This window comes from Ceratotherium simum, chromosome 20 (assembly GCF_057802395.1).
Source record: "Ceratotherium simum simum isolate JZ-2026a chromosome 20, ASM5780239v1, whole genome shotgun sequence".
In the NCBI taxonomy this organism is placed as follows: Eukaryota; Metazoa; Chordata; class Mammalia; order Perissodactyla; family Rhinocerotidae; genus Ceratotherium; species Ceratotherium simum.
Window position 1 is genome coordinate 54942545 of NC_141919.1, and position 17205 is coordinate 54959749.

Genomic DNA, 17205 nt, shown 5'->3' on the forward strand with positions numbered 1-17205 from the left:
CCTTGAGTGCAGCTGTGTGAAGACGTGTTCTTGGAGCTACAGCAGCCATCTTATGATCAAGAAGTAAATCCCTGAAGATCAGCAGAGACACCAACCCAGGCCACTGACGCTAACATCTGAGAGCTGCTGAAAGAGCCTGGGAACCGCCTCCCTCCAGACGTCTTGTAAGTGAAGAGCAGACGTCTTGGTTGCTCGCGCCCTATCTGTTGGGCGTTTTGTAGTTCGTTCTCAGCTGGTGCGCAGGTTTTCTGGAGGACGGGTGTTTGGGTCACGTTTGGACGCGCAGATACAAAGGAGAGGAGGTGTATTCCGGGAGAGGAACCGTTGGGAGCCACGGTGTGGAGCCAGAAAACGGGAGCACACGACGGAGACTGTGAGCAGTTCAGCGTAACTGCAGTGTTAGTGTCTCAGCCAGGACTCTTTCTGTTACATGTGTCGGAAGTTTCTAATTCAAACTGGCCTACAGGGAAGCAAATGAAGCAATTGGCCCCAAACTGAAACACCCCCGAGTCTGACTGGCCACGGGCATTGCTGGGTCCCAGGCTCAAATGACGTCATCAGGCCTCAGTCTCCCTTTGTTCTCGGTCCCACGGGGCTGCGGGATGCGACTGCAGCCTCCCACCCTCCCCACTCAAATCCAGGAACAGTTCCCCAAACGTCAGCTTTGCTGATTAGACCTTCTGTAAGGATGGAGAAGTGGGCTGGGCTGGGGGGCTGGCAGCCGCCGGCTGACAGAGGGTGCACACCTTTCTGTCCCTTCGTCACCCCCCACCGTCCCCACTGCGCTCCTGCTTGAGTGAGTGGTTTCCTCTCTGTCCTGACCTCTCTGTTTGCCCTCTTTCTGTGGCAGTCTCTCCACCTGAGTCCCCTCGGACACACCTCTGTGCCAGGGGCCTGCGGGGTCTGGGGAGTCAAACTTCCATCAGAAGCTGCCCTGCCTTCCTTCCGGGACCCTGCAGTCTGGTGGGGGAGTCAACCCCAACCCCAGACTCTGCCGGGGAGTGGGGAGCTCTGTTCTGGGGGAGAACTGGCCCAAAGCGCAGAGCAGGGGTCCCTGAGGTGGGCCTGTCAGGAGGGGAAGGGCAGAAACAGAGCAGGAGGGGGCCTCAGAGGTGTGGGGGTCCCGGGACCCTGAGTCCTGCATGGTGCAGGGGCTGGGCTCTGGCTGGGGCCAGTTTGGTGCCTGTCAGGCAAGGCCCCGAGAGACCATGGGACTTGGAAGGGGACGGATGTGATGAGATGCATCTTGAGAAAGGGGTGAGAAGTGCGGAGAGAGACCTAGAGATGGGCCAGTGGTGGACACAAGGGGATGCAGCTGAGAGACAACTGCCCAAGAATCTGTGGACAAACTGAATGGGGGGCTTGGGGGAGGGACGAGGCAGAGGTGGTGAGAAAGGGGAGCCAGGGCTGCTCTGTGGAGCTGCGGAGAATAAAAGCAACAGAAAAGCAGCCGCTTCTTGTAAAGCTGCTCGCCCCCGCCCAGGAACCCCACTCCTGGGCTTTCCAACATGGGGTGCACTGTACCCCATCTTCATTCACAGTCGTCAGCAACTCGCCCCAGCCCGCGTGTCCTGGGTGAGAGGATGAGCATACTGTGGTCCCTCACAAGATGGAAATTTCCTCAGCCACAACAACGAGCAACATGAGAGAAGCCAGACCTGCGTGTTGGGGGACATTCTGGAAAAGGCCAAACCAGACAACAGCCGGGTGGGTGCAGGGTCGGGGCGGGGCTGCTTCCTGCGCTGACAAGTGGTTCTGTACTCCACGGTGGTGGCAGTTACATGACGTGTGCGTCAAAACCTGGACCATGAAAGGCAGAGAATGTGACTATATTAGTTACATCTCAATATACCCGACTTCAGAATAAGCGGCCACAGGGGTGCCTGCCTTCTTGCGGGAGGTGGCTGAGCCGTGGTGGCTGGTGCTGCTGTGCCGGCTGAGGAGGGGCTGGAACGTAGGGCTGGGCACTGGGGGAGAATGTGGGAAGGTGCTCCTCCAGCCTGGTCCCTGGAGCTGATGGGGAACAGATCTTGGAGGTCCCCGTTCTTCCTACTCATCCCGTCAGTGTTCTGAGGCCAAGACAGCCCCCATGGGCGCACTGGAGCCCATGCTGCTTCCTCCTCACCTCCTCCCAGGAGCTACCAGAGCCCCTGCACAAGCCATCTCCTGAGCCAGCCTCGGACAAGGTGCCAGAGAAAAGTGACTTCCCCACGGTCAAGAGTGGACCCCAAACTAGAAGACAGGTCTCTGAACTGCTGGAGCCTGTTCGTCAGGATGTCTGCAGCGCAAACAGCAAACACAGCCATCCACCCGTTCGTCACGGAACAGGGATCCCGCCTCCGGCCTGGCTGGAAAGAGGCCCTCGACCTGCTTGAGAGGAGCCAGCCTCCAGGACACAATTCTACATTTTAAGGAGAAAATATGCACGTGTTCCAGCTTTGCTGAAGGTCCCCGGGGTGCGAGCCCAGTGTGGTGCCTGGGAGGGGGAGCAGAGGACCAGGCCCGAGGGGCATATGCGGCGTCTCGGGCTCCAAATGGTCCTGAGCCTCCGCACAGTTGTGGGGCCCAGAACGACTGGGAGCAGATACTTCACTAGCCTTGCGGGGAACTGGGGACTGGGGGTCAACCCTGAGTTGATTTAAAGAAAGTAGAGAGACGTGGTCTTTCTGGCCCAAGTTTAAAATATTGGATGTGAGGCTCTTTGAAATTTGGCACCAGAACAACCCCTGACTTTATTTCTACCCCAATCCTCTTCTTGCAGTCCAGGGACAAAGAAGGATTTGGTCTTCTCAGAACAAGGGGCCAGAAGCCCCTCCACACAGGATTTCTTTGTCCAGAATTCCCATCCCTCTGGGGTCCGCAGGCCGAGCCCAAGTGTACCCCCGCTGGCAAGCCTTCCCCATCTTCCCAAAGGCATCTGGCCCTGAGGGCGGCTCCATGTTACAGTCCGTCCTGCCGGACTGCAGTGTGCTCCCAGGGCCACCTGCCTCCTTAGTGGTGAGCCAGTTGTGCATCCCGTGTCCCTAAGGCCGGGGGACTCTGGAGATACTTGAGTGAGGACTGAGTGAATGATGCGAGGGGAAAGAACACGGATGGTCTCACACTTGACTCAACTGTCTGCTCTGCGGCCCACACAGCCCTTTCTGATGGACCGTTTCTCATCTGCTGAAGTTGACTCTGCACTCGGGTTCCTCATGACTCACAGGCCTGGGTGGCGGCCAGGAGGCTCTGTCTGTCAGGATTCTTGGGGTGACGACTCTGGGCACACCAACAGCGCCACCGCGGGAGGCGACGGAGCCTTTTTGAAGCTCTTTCATTAAATCGAGGTCTTTGCGCCTTTGAATTAGTTTGTGAATGCCAGCTGTCAAAATTTTTAATTGTTGAAAAAAATCATTCTGTGCTATAATGGCTAAACCTCCTCTGAAAGCTTTAAATATAGAAAGCAGGAAGACAAACATCTGCTAACAGAGGTTCCGAATGGGCGGCGGCCAAAAAAGTCATGTGCTAGTCAGAGTCTAGAAAAACAGCGTTTTACTTTTACCAAGTAACATTTAGAGACAGAACTGAGGAGGGAATGTAAGACATCTGTTAAAAAGCAGATTTTTCCAAACTCAGTCATTCAGAAATTCTCAGAAAAAAACATTTTAAATGAGAAATAAATTTCAATTCATTTAAAGATATTTTAGATTATACAAAGCTCCTACTGTAAAAATATTACAACTCAGAGAGAGAGGTTCTCTCAAGATTCCGAGTCAACAAGCATCAGGGCCCAGGTGCGAGCTAGACATTTCTTAACTTTAAAAAATAACAGTTAATATATGGGCATGTTTGTGTTATAAAGATTCAAATAACACAGTTAAAGCTCAAGTCCCCCTTGAACGTAAGCGCCCACCTCAATACCCTCCCCAGAGAATGCTGCGACCATTTTAACATTTCTCCTTCCAAAACGGTTTTTTCTTCATTTGCAAATACATTTTTATTTTCCTTAACAGCTTTACTGGGGTAACACTGACATACAATAATTAAGGTGTACGATTTGATAAGTTCTGACAGGTATACACCCCCGAGGCCAATGCCGCAACCAACACAGTGAACATACCATATCCCCAAAAGTTTCCTTGTGCCCCTTTGTGATCCTTCGTCCCCTCCTTCCCCCGACCCCAGGCAACCACAGATCTGCTTTCTGTCACAACAGGTTACTGTGCATTTCTAAAGTGTTATATAAGTGGAATCACACAGCACGTACTCTTTTTCTGTCTGGCTTCTTCCGCTCGGCACAATGAGGCTGAGCTTCATTCTGCTGTTGTACGTGTCAGGAGTTCATCCTTTTGTTGCTGCAGAGCGTTCCATGTGTGGATGCACCCCAGTTTCGTTCTCCATTTACCTGTTCATGGACATGTGGGTTGTTTCCAGCTTTTGGCTATTCCAAATAGAGCTGCTGTGAACACTCATGTACAAGTCTCTGTAGGGACGTACACATTTTTTTCTCTTGAATAAACGCCTAGGAGTAGAAAGGCTGGATCACCTAGCAGGTGCATGTTTAACTTTTTGAGGTATTGCCAAACTGTTTTCCAAAGTGTACCATTTTACATCCCCACTAGTGGTGGATAAGAGTTCCCGTTTCTCTGCAACCTCACCAACACTTGGTGTAGTCAGTCTTTTTCATGTCACCATTTTAAAAGCTGTGCAGTGCTGTCTCATTGTGGGTGGCATTTGCATTTCTCTAATGACTAATAATGCTTAGCATCTTTTCATGTGCTTCTTTGCCAGCTCTGTATCTTTGGTGGTGTATTCAAATCCTTGGTACTTTTTAAAGTTTGCGCTGTTTTTTCTTTTTTCTTATTGTTGAGTTTTGACAGGTTTTATATAGAGTGGATACCAGTCTTTTATAAGATAAATACTTTGCAAAGATACTCTTCTAGTCTGTGGCTTGTCTTTTCATTTTCTTAACAGTGTCTTTTGAAGAGCCCGAGTCTTTACTTTCGATGTAGTCCAATTTATCAACTTATTCTTTTATGGACTATACTTTTGGTGTCATATCTAACAAATCTCTGGCCAACCCAAGGTCACACATATTTTCTCCTAGAAATTTTATAGTTTTAGATTTTACAATTATTCTATGACACATTTTGGGTTGATTTTTGTAGATGATGCAAGATATGGATCCAAGGTCACTTTTTTTTTGCATATAAATACCCAATTGTTCCACACACCATTGGTTGAAAGACTATCCTTTCTCCACTGCATTGTCTTTGCACCTTTGTCAAAAATCAGGTGTCCATGTACGTGTGGGTCTATTTCTGGACTTTTTACTCTGTTCCATTCATCTATTTGTCTACCTTTACACCAGTACCACACAGTTTTGATTAGTGTAGCTTTACACTATAATACACTAATTCCTGACACCTGGTAGCATTAGCCCTCTAACTTTGTTCTTTTTCAAGTTGTTTTGGCTGTTCTAGGTTCTCTGCCTTTCTATGTGAATTTTAGAATCAGCTTGTCAATTTCTACAAGTGTCCTTAAGAGGCAGGAAGGGTCCCCCCCTGGAGCCTTTAGAGGGAGTGCAGCCTTGTGACACCTTGATTTCAGACTTTGGTCTCCAGAACTGTGAGAGGAAATTTCTGCTGTTGTAAGCCATCGAGTTTGTGATCATTTGTTTTGGTGGCCCCAGGAAACTCACACAACAGGTTGTTCACACTTTCTGTCAGATTTATGCCTTAGTATTTCATCTTTTGGATGCTCTGCTAAGTGGCACTGCTTTCTATTTCGGGTTCAGTTGTTCATTGCTAGTGTATAGAAATACAATTGATTTTTGTACATTGATACTGTATCCTCCCACTTTGCTAAACTCACTTATTAGTGCTCATAGCGTTTTCTGTGGATCCCACTAGGTTTTCTACCTAGATAAACGTATCTGAGAATAAAAACAGTTTTACTTCCTGCTCTCGATGCCCTTTCTTTCTTTTCCTGGCCTGACTGCGGTAGCCAGAACCTCCAGGATGATGACGAGCGCGGCCTCCCTGATCTGTCCCTCATCTTACGGGGACAGCCTTTCATCGCTACATGTGACCTCAGCTCTTGGCTTCCTGTACACACCCTTTACCAGGTCGAGGAAGTTCCGTTCTATGATGTTTGCTGAGAGTTTCCGTCAGGGATGGATGTTGGATTTTGTCAAATGCTTTTTCTGTGTCTCTGAAGGTGATCATAGTCTTGTCTTTTCCAAGTTTGTTTCTATGGTAGTTTCCTCACGCATGAAGTGGTCAGTCCACAGCTAAGCACTCGAGGGGCCCTCTGCAGATCTCTGGGCTCCCTCCTGTGGCTCCCCTGACTCTGAGCTCCATCTCCTCAAGCAGGAAACTGCTGGGCTGTCTCCATTCCCTCTCCTTTGCCACAGTCTGGAAACTCCCTCGAGGCAGTAAGCTGTGGCAAGGATCACTGTCTTTCGTTGTCTGAGGTCCAGTTTCTTAAATACTGTCGGTGGTGCTGATGGTGGTGGTGGTGTGTGTTCGGTTGTTTAAGGAGGGAGGTAAATATGGTCCTTGTTACTCCATCTTAGCTGGAAGGGGAGGTCATACACAGAGTTTTAAAAAAATAATATGTTCGGGGCCAGTCCCGTGGTTTAGCAGTTAAGTGCGCACGCTCTGCTACTGGTGGCCTGGGTTCGGATCCTGGGCGTGCAGTGATGCACTGCTTGTCCAGCCATGCTGAGGCGGCGTCCCACATACAGCAACTAGAAGGATGTGCAGCTATGACATACAACTATCTACTGGGGCTTTGGGGAGAAAAAGAGAAAAAAAAAGAGGAGGATTGGCAATAGATGTTAGCTCAGGGCCGGTCTTCCTCAGAAAAAAGAGGAGTATTGTCGTGGATGTTAGCTCAGGGCTGATCTTCCTCACACACAAATAATAATATTAATAATAATAATAATATGTTGTATATATTGCTTTTCTTTCTTAAACTTTGTATTATGGAAAATTTTGGAAGTATACAAAAATAGAGAAAATAGGATAATGAATCCCCATATGCTCAACACACAGCTTTTACAATAATTTATGGCCAATGTTTCATCTATAACTGTCCTGATCGTAGGGGACTCTTTCTTTGTTTTACAACCATGTATTTCTGGCACACTTTCATTATTTATAGGGATCTGATCCTGCACTGAACCCATTAATCTTTTTCATTCTTTTAATCATTGTACGCAGGACTCGACTACGGTCTCCCATCGCTGCTCATGTGTCTGCGGGGCTCCCGGCTGCCCTCCCAAGCTTCATGGCTCTAGCACTTCTTTCTCTGTGGTTTTTGAAAAGTGAGATGAAGAAAACGACCTCGTACCTTCTGTTCCTCTCCCTACTCTTAACTAGACCTTCTCTTTCCTTTGCCCCTCATCCCTCCCTCCTCGTCAAATGGGATCCTACTCCTGCAGCATCTCCCTCATGGGGGGCTTTCCTGGAAAGGAGCTTTGGGTTGTTAGGTCTGAGCACTGACAGAGGCCACACACTTGCAGGGATACCTGGCGGCTGAGGCTCTTTCAGGGTGTCTGCAGGCTTCGAACTTCTCATAGAACACTAAGATGTTCTGTGCCCTTCTCACTCTCATGCATGTGCAGTGGAATTTTCCAGAGGTCAAAAGACGTGTGATAGTATAACTGATTGAGTGCAGAGGCAGATATGAGAAGCCAGCTGTGTTCTATCAAGTGAGACCTTAAAGCTTCAAAAATTTAAGACAGTGCCACTCTTCTCATTATTTGCTTGGAATATATAGTTATTTTTCACAAAGACATTTATGTTAACAAGTACTGAATGGATTTACGTTCTTTTACTATGAACTATTATTTTAGAAAATTGTCAATTTCTAATGTATAAATATTAATAGATATAATACACATAAGCAAAAGTTCTTTGAGGAACTTAAAGATTCTTAGGAGAGCAAAGGGGTCCCAAGACAAACCAGTCAGAACTGCTGCACAGGAGCCAGGGTCGTGTGTGCGTATGTGCATGTCATGTGTGTGTGTAGGAGCCAGTGTCATGTGTGTGTGCGTGTGCACACGTGGGGTGTGTGTGGGCGTGTTTCAGTGCTCCGACCACTTGGCTGACTTTCTGTCTAGCAGTTGCTCAGTTGCTGAGCGGAGTGCTGAAATTCCCACCCCTACCTGTGGCTTTGTCTGTTGCTCCTTTCAGCTCCATCAGGTTTTGGTTCATACACCTGGAGGCTCTGATGATTGGCGTGTACATGTTAGGGACTATGTGTCCCTGGTGGGTTGATCCTTTTCTCATTATGTAATGTTTCCAGTAATTTCCTTTGCTCTAAAGTCTACTTTATCTAACAGAGCCATTCCTGCTTTTAAAAAAACGAATGCTTGTGAGATATATCTTTCTCCACCCTTTTACTTTTAGCCTATCTATAACATCGTATTTTAGTGAGTTTCTTGGGGACAGCGTTATTAATCATGTTTTTACCCACTCTGCCAATCTGTGTGCATTGGAGCGTTCAGGCCGCTTGATTTAAGGTGACGTTGCATGCCAGAGCGGAAGCCGGCTGTCTCCTCCTCCGCGTTCTGCTGTGTTGTGTCTCACTCCCGTTCTCTCCTTACTTTCCTTTGGGCCACTTCAACCGTAATCCGCCTGGAAGGAGGAGTTTCTGAGTGTGCCGCTGGCACAGCGCCCTCCGTGTCTGCTCCAGGCATTAGCTGTGCCTCGTCTGTTGACGCTGATGTTTTACTGCTTTGGATGAAGTGGAGAAACACTGCTTCTATCACATCCCTGCACACCCTGCTCGTTTCCTCCGTCCGCACTGGACACTACATCAGAGGACGTTTCGCTCCAACCATTACGTATAAGTTAATACACTTATGAGGACACTCGATTACCTGGGCTCACTCCAGTGTCCTTTTTTCCGTTCTGAAGTTCCAAGCCTCCTCCTCTACCATTTGCTTTTGTTTGGAGAACTTCCTTTGGCCACTCTGTAATGAGCAGCCCCACTTGGGGTGTAGCATGGGGACCGGGCGGGGGTATCTGCTCAGTGCTGCTCACACTGCCTCCTCCTTGCAGACGGGGGCAGTTCAGCCCCCTAGTTCCCTCACACCTTTCGCAGCACCTGTGGTGTCCAGGTGGTGTAAGCTCAGCTGCCCACTAGGCCCCGCTAATGCCAACGGAGAGGAAGGTAGGGAGGCACCATGCCAACTACAAAGCCTGCCGCGTCCTGCCTTGCACTTCCTTGATGCTCTGCTTACCCCAAAGTGAGGGAAGTGGAGTCCCAACTAGCTTCCCCTTGCACACTCCCAATCGCATGGATGCTGGATGGGTGTGGAGGCCCAGCTCCCCACTGGGCCCCAGTGACGCAGGGATAGGGGTGGGTGTAGGGGAGGGGCTGGAGTGCTGAGTAGGCCTGCTCTGCACCACTTCAGTTAGTCTCCTGGTCCCCGGTGGGGGTGTGGGTGGGGGCTCAGCTCCCTCTGGGGCGCTGACACCAGGGTGGGAAGGAAAGTCACTTGAGTGCGATCAGCTCGCCTCCACTGCCTTAAGTCTTGTTGCTGCTCAGTGGGGGTGGGGTCTCAACTCGCTGATCGACCCCCCACATTACAGTGGGGGAACTGGAGCTCCCCATCCTGCTTCTGCCAAGTGGGAATAGAAGATCTGCCCCCACTCATCCCGTAACACCATGGGGTGGGAATCAGAGTCACCGCCTCCTTCTACTGGGGGGACAGGAGGGCGCTGCAGGAGGTGGTGATTCCCTGTTGGGATTTAGCTGGAGCAGGTGTTGTCAGAAGGGTCTTCTGGTGTCAGGATGCCCTTTTCCTGGTCCTGTTTCCTGTTTCCCAGGGAAGAGGTGTCCCTTTCTTGTTGTGCCTGTTGACAGTCCCAGTTCAGAGCTTCTGCTGTGCCCTGTCTGACCATGGGAGCATAAGGGACCTCAAGGAACTCCACAGTGGTGTTCCTCCAGCCCCCAGGCCCCTTGGCTGCCTGCCGCCTTCTTTCCACTTGTCGGTCTTCTATGCTTGTGTTTCTGGTGTTATGTCCGGGGTTGTTTAGTTGTAAAATGAGGACCTACAGGAAGGAGGCTCCTCCGTCTCGACCAGAGCTGAAGTCTGCATGGGGGGTTTCAACCTGGGAGTGCAATGTCAGAGCTCTCCCCTCCCGTCCTCCACCTCCTCCCCTTTCGTTTACTCACATTTGTTGAGTCCCTTCTACGAGCCCGGCATTACACTAGGTATGGCAGGTCCATGGATGAGAAGAAAGAAAACCGACAAACACAACATCACGTGTTCAAGTCCTATGAGAAACAGACATGCACGTGAGCAACAACTCGAGAGAGGAGGATGCACGAATGGCCCCAAACATCTAATAAGATAACACATTGGGACGCTATCTCACACCAACCAGATCCGCAAAAATCAAGAACTCAGACAGTATTAAGTGTTGGCAAGGATGCAGAGCAATGGGCACTCTTTTACTGCTGCTGGGAGGGCACATGGGTACACCCACGTTTAGAAATACATTGTCATTGCTAGGAAACTGGGTATGTGCATCCCCCAAAGCCCATCCAGTGCAGTCTGAGGTACACAGCCTTCGCATGTGTGCATCCACGTGTTTATATTTACATACAGATGTATACACCACCCAAGTGTTCACCACAAGTCAAATGATCAAACGTGGTGCATCCACACAGCAGTGCGCACAGGAATGCAGCATCACACATCAGCACGGATACATGTGAGGAGCGTGTGGAACAAGAAGAGGATGTTGCAGGAGAAGACGCACTGCGTTCTTCAATTTATGTAAAGTTTAAAAATAGGCAAAACCAAGGAATGTGGTGTTTGAGGTAAAACTAAAGAGAAACACACAAGGTACAGTGGAAGCACTGAGGAGGAGCAGGGAATTTTGTCTCCCCCTCTATCAGTCAGCTTGGGCTGCATAACAAATATCAGACTGGGCAGCTTAAAGGACAGGCACTTATCTTCCCACAGTTCTGGGGGCTGCAAGTCCAAGACGAAGGTGTTGGCAGGGCTGGTTTCTCCTGAGGCCTCTCTCCTGGGGTTGTAGATGGTCGTCTTTTCTGTGTCCTCACATGGTCTTTCCTCTGTGCATCTCTGTGTCCTAATCTCCTCTTATAAGGACACCAGTCACACTGGATTCGGGCCCACCCATATGACCTCATTTTAACTTAATTACCTCAGTAAAGACTCCATCTCCAAACAGTCACATTCTGAGGTGTGGGGGGTTAGGATTACAGCACATGAGTTTTAGGAGGACATAATTCAGCCCGTAACACCTCCCCACCTCCTTGGGCTGTGGGGTAATCAGGTAGTTGAATTTAATTACATTTAACAAAGAGTTAATTAGCACATATTCTGTTCCAAGAAATCAAGAGCTGAGCTTTGAAGGACATCTGGAATTAGTTGAATGAGCAAGTGTTGAGAATGAGTCTTGTATCACTGTATAGAAAGAACGGAAGTGTGGACTGAAGGAGGTAGCTCTGTGGCAGCCAATGCAGAACTAACGAGGGTGCTGACGGAGGGAGAGGACAGCATGGACGTGACGTGGGAGATGTGGACACGCACTAGACTTGGCTCGTGATGGAGGGATGAATGGCTGAATAAGTGATTCCTGTGCCCCCAGTGTCAGCAGGGGGCCAAGCACACAGCAGGCACAAACCTGCTGCTGAAGGAATGTAAGTGTCATATTGGTCTCTTCCATTTGTATTGGAACTCTATTGTGAGCATATAGGCTATTCATAGAAAGTAATTGATCATCTAATCTAAACTTTGCTAAAATAATTCAGGAAATGTCACCTACTGGTCCCAGGAACATTAAATTTAATATTAGGTCGAACCGTTGGAATGGCCAATATTTGATCATTTTTCACCTGCAGAAATGGCCATTCCACATAGTTCAACCTAAGTCAATGTCTGAGTAGCTTGTTTCATTTTTTTAATTTTTTTGGTGAGGAAGATCAGCCCTGAGCTAACATCTGTTGCCAATCCTCCTCTTTTTGCTGAGGAAGATTGGCCCTGGGCTAACATCTGTGCCTATCTTCCTCTACTCTATATGTGGGACGCCTGCCACAGCATGGCTTGATAAGTGATACATAGATTCACACCCGGGACCTGAACCTGCGAACCCCACGCCACCAAAGCAGAGCGTGTGAACTTAATCACTACGCCACTGGGGAAGCCCCCTGAGTAGCTTGTATTTTTTTAAGAGAAGAAAGAAAATGATAAAGCAATTCACTAATTCAAAACCAAAGACTATTTGCAGATTGTAACCAAATGATCACGTAAGTAGGAACCAATTCCAAAAATGTAGCTTCTCTCCAGCAAGCAATCTTAAGAGTAAAACATCTTTTCATTTTAATCAAGAAAGCCAGGAGGCAAGGGCCCCACAGCCTTCTGTTGTGATATAAATTGCAGTGAATGTATGAAACTTTTATTTTCAGTGCAAAATGTTTTATGATATTAAATCTTATTGGGACATTATTTTTAGTGACTGGATGTTTTAATTGATGGCTTAGAATGAAGGTTCGCCACAGCTCCACCACTGAATGGCTCCACTGTGACTACTCATAAATCAGTTTTATTGTCAGTGCTGGGCTGATGAGAGATCAGCTCATGCCTGAAAGCATAACTGAAAAGTCATGCACCACTGCCTGACAGGATTTGTGGAATTTTTCTCCTGCCATTTTACCTGTAAACGATTTTCAGCCATCTAGCATCATGGAGGGATCCTGTAAGTAAGGTGCTAATCATGGGCCACATTCATGAAAACAAAAAGCACCAAAGGGAATGTCATTCCTGACTGGCTTGCACTGAAAAGACATCAATGTTTGTTAATTTTGAACAACAACAAAAACAAAGATCCTATGAGTAAGCTGTCACTTTTAATCAATCTCCAAAATTATCTGGGGGCCTTCAGATACAAGACCTTGGGGTGTGTACTCTATCTACAACACACTGTCTCTGGAAATTTTTTCAGACATCGAGAGAACAGCCTGAAACAGCACCCAAGCATATGAGTAAGCGTTCTCCATTTAAGAGAAAACAGAGAAACTTATCTCTATTGAAGTACCATATGGTTATTTTCACGGAATCCAGAGTGATGACAGCACATACTCTTTTTTTCAGACAAATCCGGGAAGCTGGGTGAAGATGTGACTAAGCAGATCAGCACAGTATTTCTGACATATGCACATAGATGAAGCAACCTCTAAACCAGCAGCACCGCATCTCAAAAAGCATCAGCAAGCTCCGAAATAGGAAAAAGCAAAAGAGGCAAGAAATGATGCACTTCCAAAGAGTGGTATGCCAGAGATCACATGATAGTTACAGAGCCAGCTCAACCTTCTCCAGAGGACAAAAAACGTGGGACATTTTCACTGAAGTATGAACACTGTGACACTCTATGATGCCATCACGGAGTCTTGTGCTGAAAGGGCTTCTGAGTCCCTGGCGGGCGCTCTGTGCTGGGCAGCTCCACCTGGTCAGGAGCTCCACCGCAGGCGGCTTCAGGAGGGAGGAGAGCATGGTTCAGGGTCAGTCAGATTGAGATTCCTTCATCAGGCAAGTGTGAATGATCCTGCTCTCAGCCTGGTAAGGGAAGGAAAGCGAGACGATACACATGCTTGGGCATGGTAGTAAGTTCTGACCGTGTGTGCGCTTGGCCCTTCCCGCTTCTGTTGAGCACAATTTTGCAACCCCGTGACTTCTTCCAGTAAGTGGATTTCTATCCTCTGAGCTACAAAGAACTGCTCATCCATTTAAATATAGGAAGGCAGGAATCTTGTCAGCCTGGAGATTTTCCTCACCCATTCTCTCTTAGAACTCTCCTATCCTGGCCCCCCAGCTTGGTCATGCTGAACCAACAGAGTTGGCACTGACTAGAGTCTGGCTAGCTGACTATTCAGCCCACAACTCAGTTGGCTCATCAGGAAAACTTAATCACAAAACTGCATTTTTCTCATCAGGATCTCAAGAACACCAAGCTAAATAAGTACAAGACGAGGGTTACGGGTTCTTCTTCTCACTTTTATTCAAATAAATACAATACTTCTATACAGCCTTATTAATCTCTCCCACCATCTCTATCCTCTAATTTGAAATGATTGTTTCAGATGCACAGGGCAAGAGCCACTTGTCAAATGAGCCATGGGGGCACCTGCCCATGTGAGAATGACTGAGAAGAGGACGAACATCTTTTTGGGTAAAAAACATATTTTTACAATGTACTTCGGGATAAAAACATAATTATTTTCTCCTCTTCTTTCCCAGGTCAGGCACTTGAAAATGAGAAATTTCAGAAATGGGCAATCCAGTTCATTAAACTGCAATGGATTTTATTTCCTAAGAAAATTCAAACAGTGTGGGAGAAAATGGCATTTAGTGTTGGCCACCGGCATTAGTAAGACTGATAATAACTAATATGTATTTGATGTGCCAGAGCCTCGTTCGGAAACGCAAGAGTTGGACCCATTTCATTTGCTATACGTTAGTCTTGTTTCCCATGAAATTCTGTCTTTAACATTAAGTAGTAGGTTCTTTAGTTTGAAATAGGTTTAATATCATCTTTATTGGGAAAAACTATCCTCTCTGTGGCTTGGCCTCTGATACCACATATTCATTTAGATAATGGTTATGGCTTCAATTGCTGATTGATAATTTGGTCTGCAAGGAACTAGTTTAGGTGGGTACTTCTTATCTAAAGCTAGCAGGGTGAATGCAACCTACGTTGGTCAAATTCAATTTAAAAATCTTAATTCTTATAGTAAAAAAGCAGCCAAAGATAGGGCCCTGAGGCACTGGGTCTGTGGAACAGCAGACTGGGGAGGTGTGGGCCAGCGCTCAGGTTATCACACAGTCAGCACGGACAGAGCTGTCTTCGGAGAGTGGCTACAGTGCCTGGAGACAGCAGGGCCGCACGGAGCCCATCCCTGCGAGACTGTCCTTTCTGTGGAGCCCTGCTTCAAGGCAGCTCCCCACACTGCCTGCCACTGATGTCACTTCCTCTGTAAAGATGCTATTTGGCTCAGCATCAGCCCAGGGGAGTGGGAATAAGGCTCGATGTGTTGAGAACTGCTCCTGCCTCCTGCAACAGCAGAGGTTGGCAAGGTTGTCTGGAAGCCTGACAAAGAGCAAGTCTACTTTCTACAAGTAAAAAGTCCCAACTACCTCACAGTCAATCCTTTAACGTAAAACTAAATCACTCTGAAAAAAATACACTTTGAAACCTTTTGCCACATTTATAAAAAGAAAAGAAAAACCAAAAACTTCAAACTAATTTTTTAAAAAACCCTTTTAAAATGTTGTATCAATAGCCTTCTTGTTAAGAAATATAAAACAGCTTAAGACACTTGGTGACTTCCTTAGGTCATGTATCAGGGCGATGGATACACAGTGAAGCTTTACTGCTAAAATTATCTATTTGGTAAAAACTCTAGGAAGAGTTCAGTCAACAAAATAACTGTTTTGGAAAGAAGAGTTACAATTTTCTCCAAAATGTCAGAAAGAATAAGGATGTAAACACCACATACTTAAAATATTAATACAACAATATTAATTCAGGTAAATAAATAAAAGAAAAATGGCACCAACTTGACGGCAATTTTTCAACACAAAAATGTAACTCAAGGATATTTTAAAATAAATAATTCCTCTAAACAGGAACATGCATTCTCAGCACAAACCAAGAGCATCTGAAATAAAGTGCTACGAGACGAAGCAGCTCCATACGTCAACCTGTTCACCTATGCGCAGAAATGCCGTTGGGATCTCCAGGTCTGAAACATTCACCACAAGGGAAAGCCAGCTTCACTAAACATCAGGCTTAGGGTTGTCTTCAGTCATTTTTCTTTTTTCTTCCAGTGTGTGCTTAAATATTTTCTTCAGGGTGTTGTAAACTACAGGCCCGTTTTCAGAATCTAAATTAACCTGGTGACAAGGAAAATCTATATTCAGGACACTGTAACAAGAAGCACACCTAACCTCTCTACAAAAGAGAGATCACACTAGCCGTCTCCTTAGGACCTCTGTGAGCACTACACCCGAGAGTCTAACATATGTTAGGCACATAGAAAAACCTCCACAAAGTCAGTGTCCTCTCCCCCTGGTGGGAAGGCACCGTGGGTACATATTTGGATTGTTTGCCCAAGTTCACTGTACTGCAGGGTTAGGAGTGACGGCAGGACAGAGAACCAGAGCAATTACCACACCTCCCCCAACTCCCATCCCCAAAGAAATGTGTGGTTCCTCAGGAAAGGATCAGGATCACTTGGCCAGCTAGGAGCCTCCTCCTAGAGGAGAGTAAGCGAAGAGTCTGAGATTTCACCTTGCTCACACTAACAAGTTCGTCTGCCAGCTTTGTGGACATAGGCAGAAGATACGAGACTGCTGGGTCAGAGACATAGAACTTCATGATTCAAGGCAGCATGTGCTTCATAATCACATGGGTTCCCTTGCCCTCTAAGTCCCATGGGGGGTGACAAGGATGGGCATAGGTGGAGGCTGCACAAGCAGGGGGTCTGCCTCATAGCTGAGGAACCCCGAGCTTAGGCAATCCCAATGTTTGATGAGGGGGCTGCGGCAAGCCTGCTAAGCTTTGCCCTGAAGGGAAACATGATCTTTATTACACGAGAAGCAGACGCTACACAGACTTCTTCAAGAGCTAGCCCAGACCAAGGACTGTCAGGGCCTCTGCTCATAAGACTGTACACATGGGGAGAGACTCAAGAACTATATCCTAACATTCGTATAGATAGATTTGGAACAACTGGTATTTTTAACTATTCATTAGTATCCCCCTAAAACGTCAATGGATGTTGTAAACAATTCCTACTGCTTTCGGAAAGAACAATACTAAGGATTGTTTTGTCAGTTAAATTCAGAAATTTAATTTTATCTTAGCCATTATATTGCCCATCCCATCTGAAAAAACTTCTTATTAACATTAATAATGGTAAGGAATTGTTTACTTTGTTAAACATCAAACCACAACCCTACCCACATGGCAGGTAGCCTCTCAGTCTATGAAAATGTTAATATAGATGTAAAGGATCACGATTGGGCTTGAGCCACTGACTCTGGAGACTGTCAGAAGAGACCGGGAAGATACAGAGTGGGTTAGTGCCATAAAGCTCCAGACCAGGAACAAGAAAGCCTGCACGAACGGCACTTTGGGGAGAGAGGAGGGGGGAGGAAATTGGTGAATGAGTACAAAT

At 47.2% G+C, this 17205-nt stretch overlaps 1 protein-coding gene across 3 annotated transcripts in view; it reads right to left on the reverse strand.

The window, feature by feature from the left end:
- Positions 1-15208: 15208 nt before the first annotated feature.
- Positions 15209-17205, reverse strand: part of PTPDC1 (protein tyrosine phosphatase domain containing 1) — a 68253-nt gene continuing 66256 nt past the window's right edge. For all 3 annotated transcript variants that reach the window (XM_004442735.3, XM_087444801.1, XM_004442736.3), the window contains one exon: positions 15209-15919. In XM_004442735.3, coding sequence (XP_004442792.2) covers positions 15803-15919 — 117 coding nt within the window. In that variant the 3' untranslated portion in view covers positions 15209-15802. The remainder of the gene's footprint in view (positions 15920-17205) is intronic.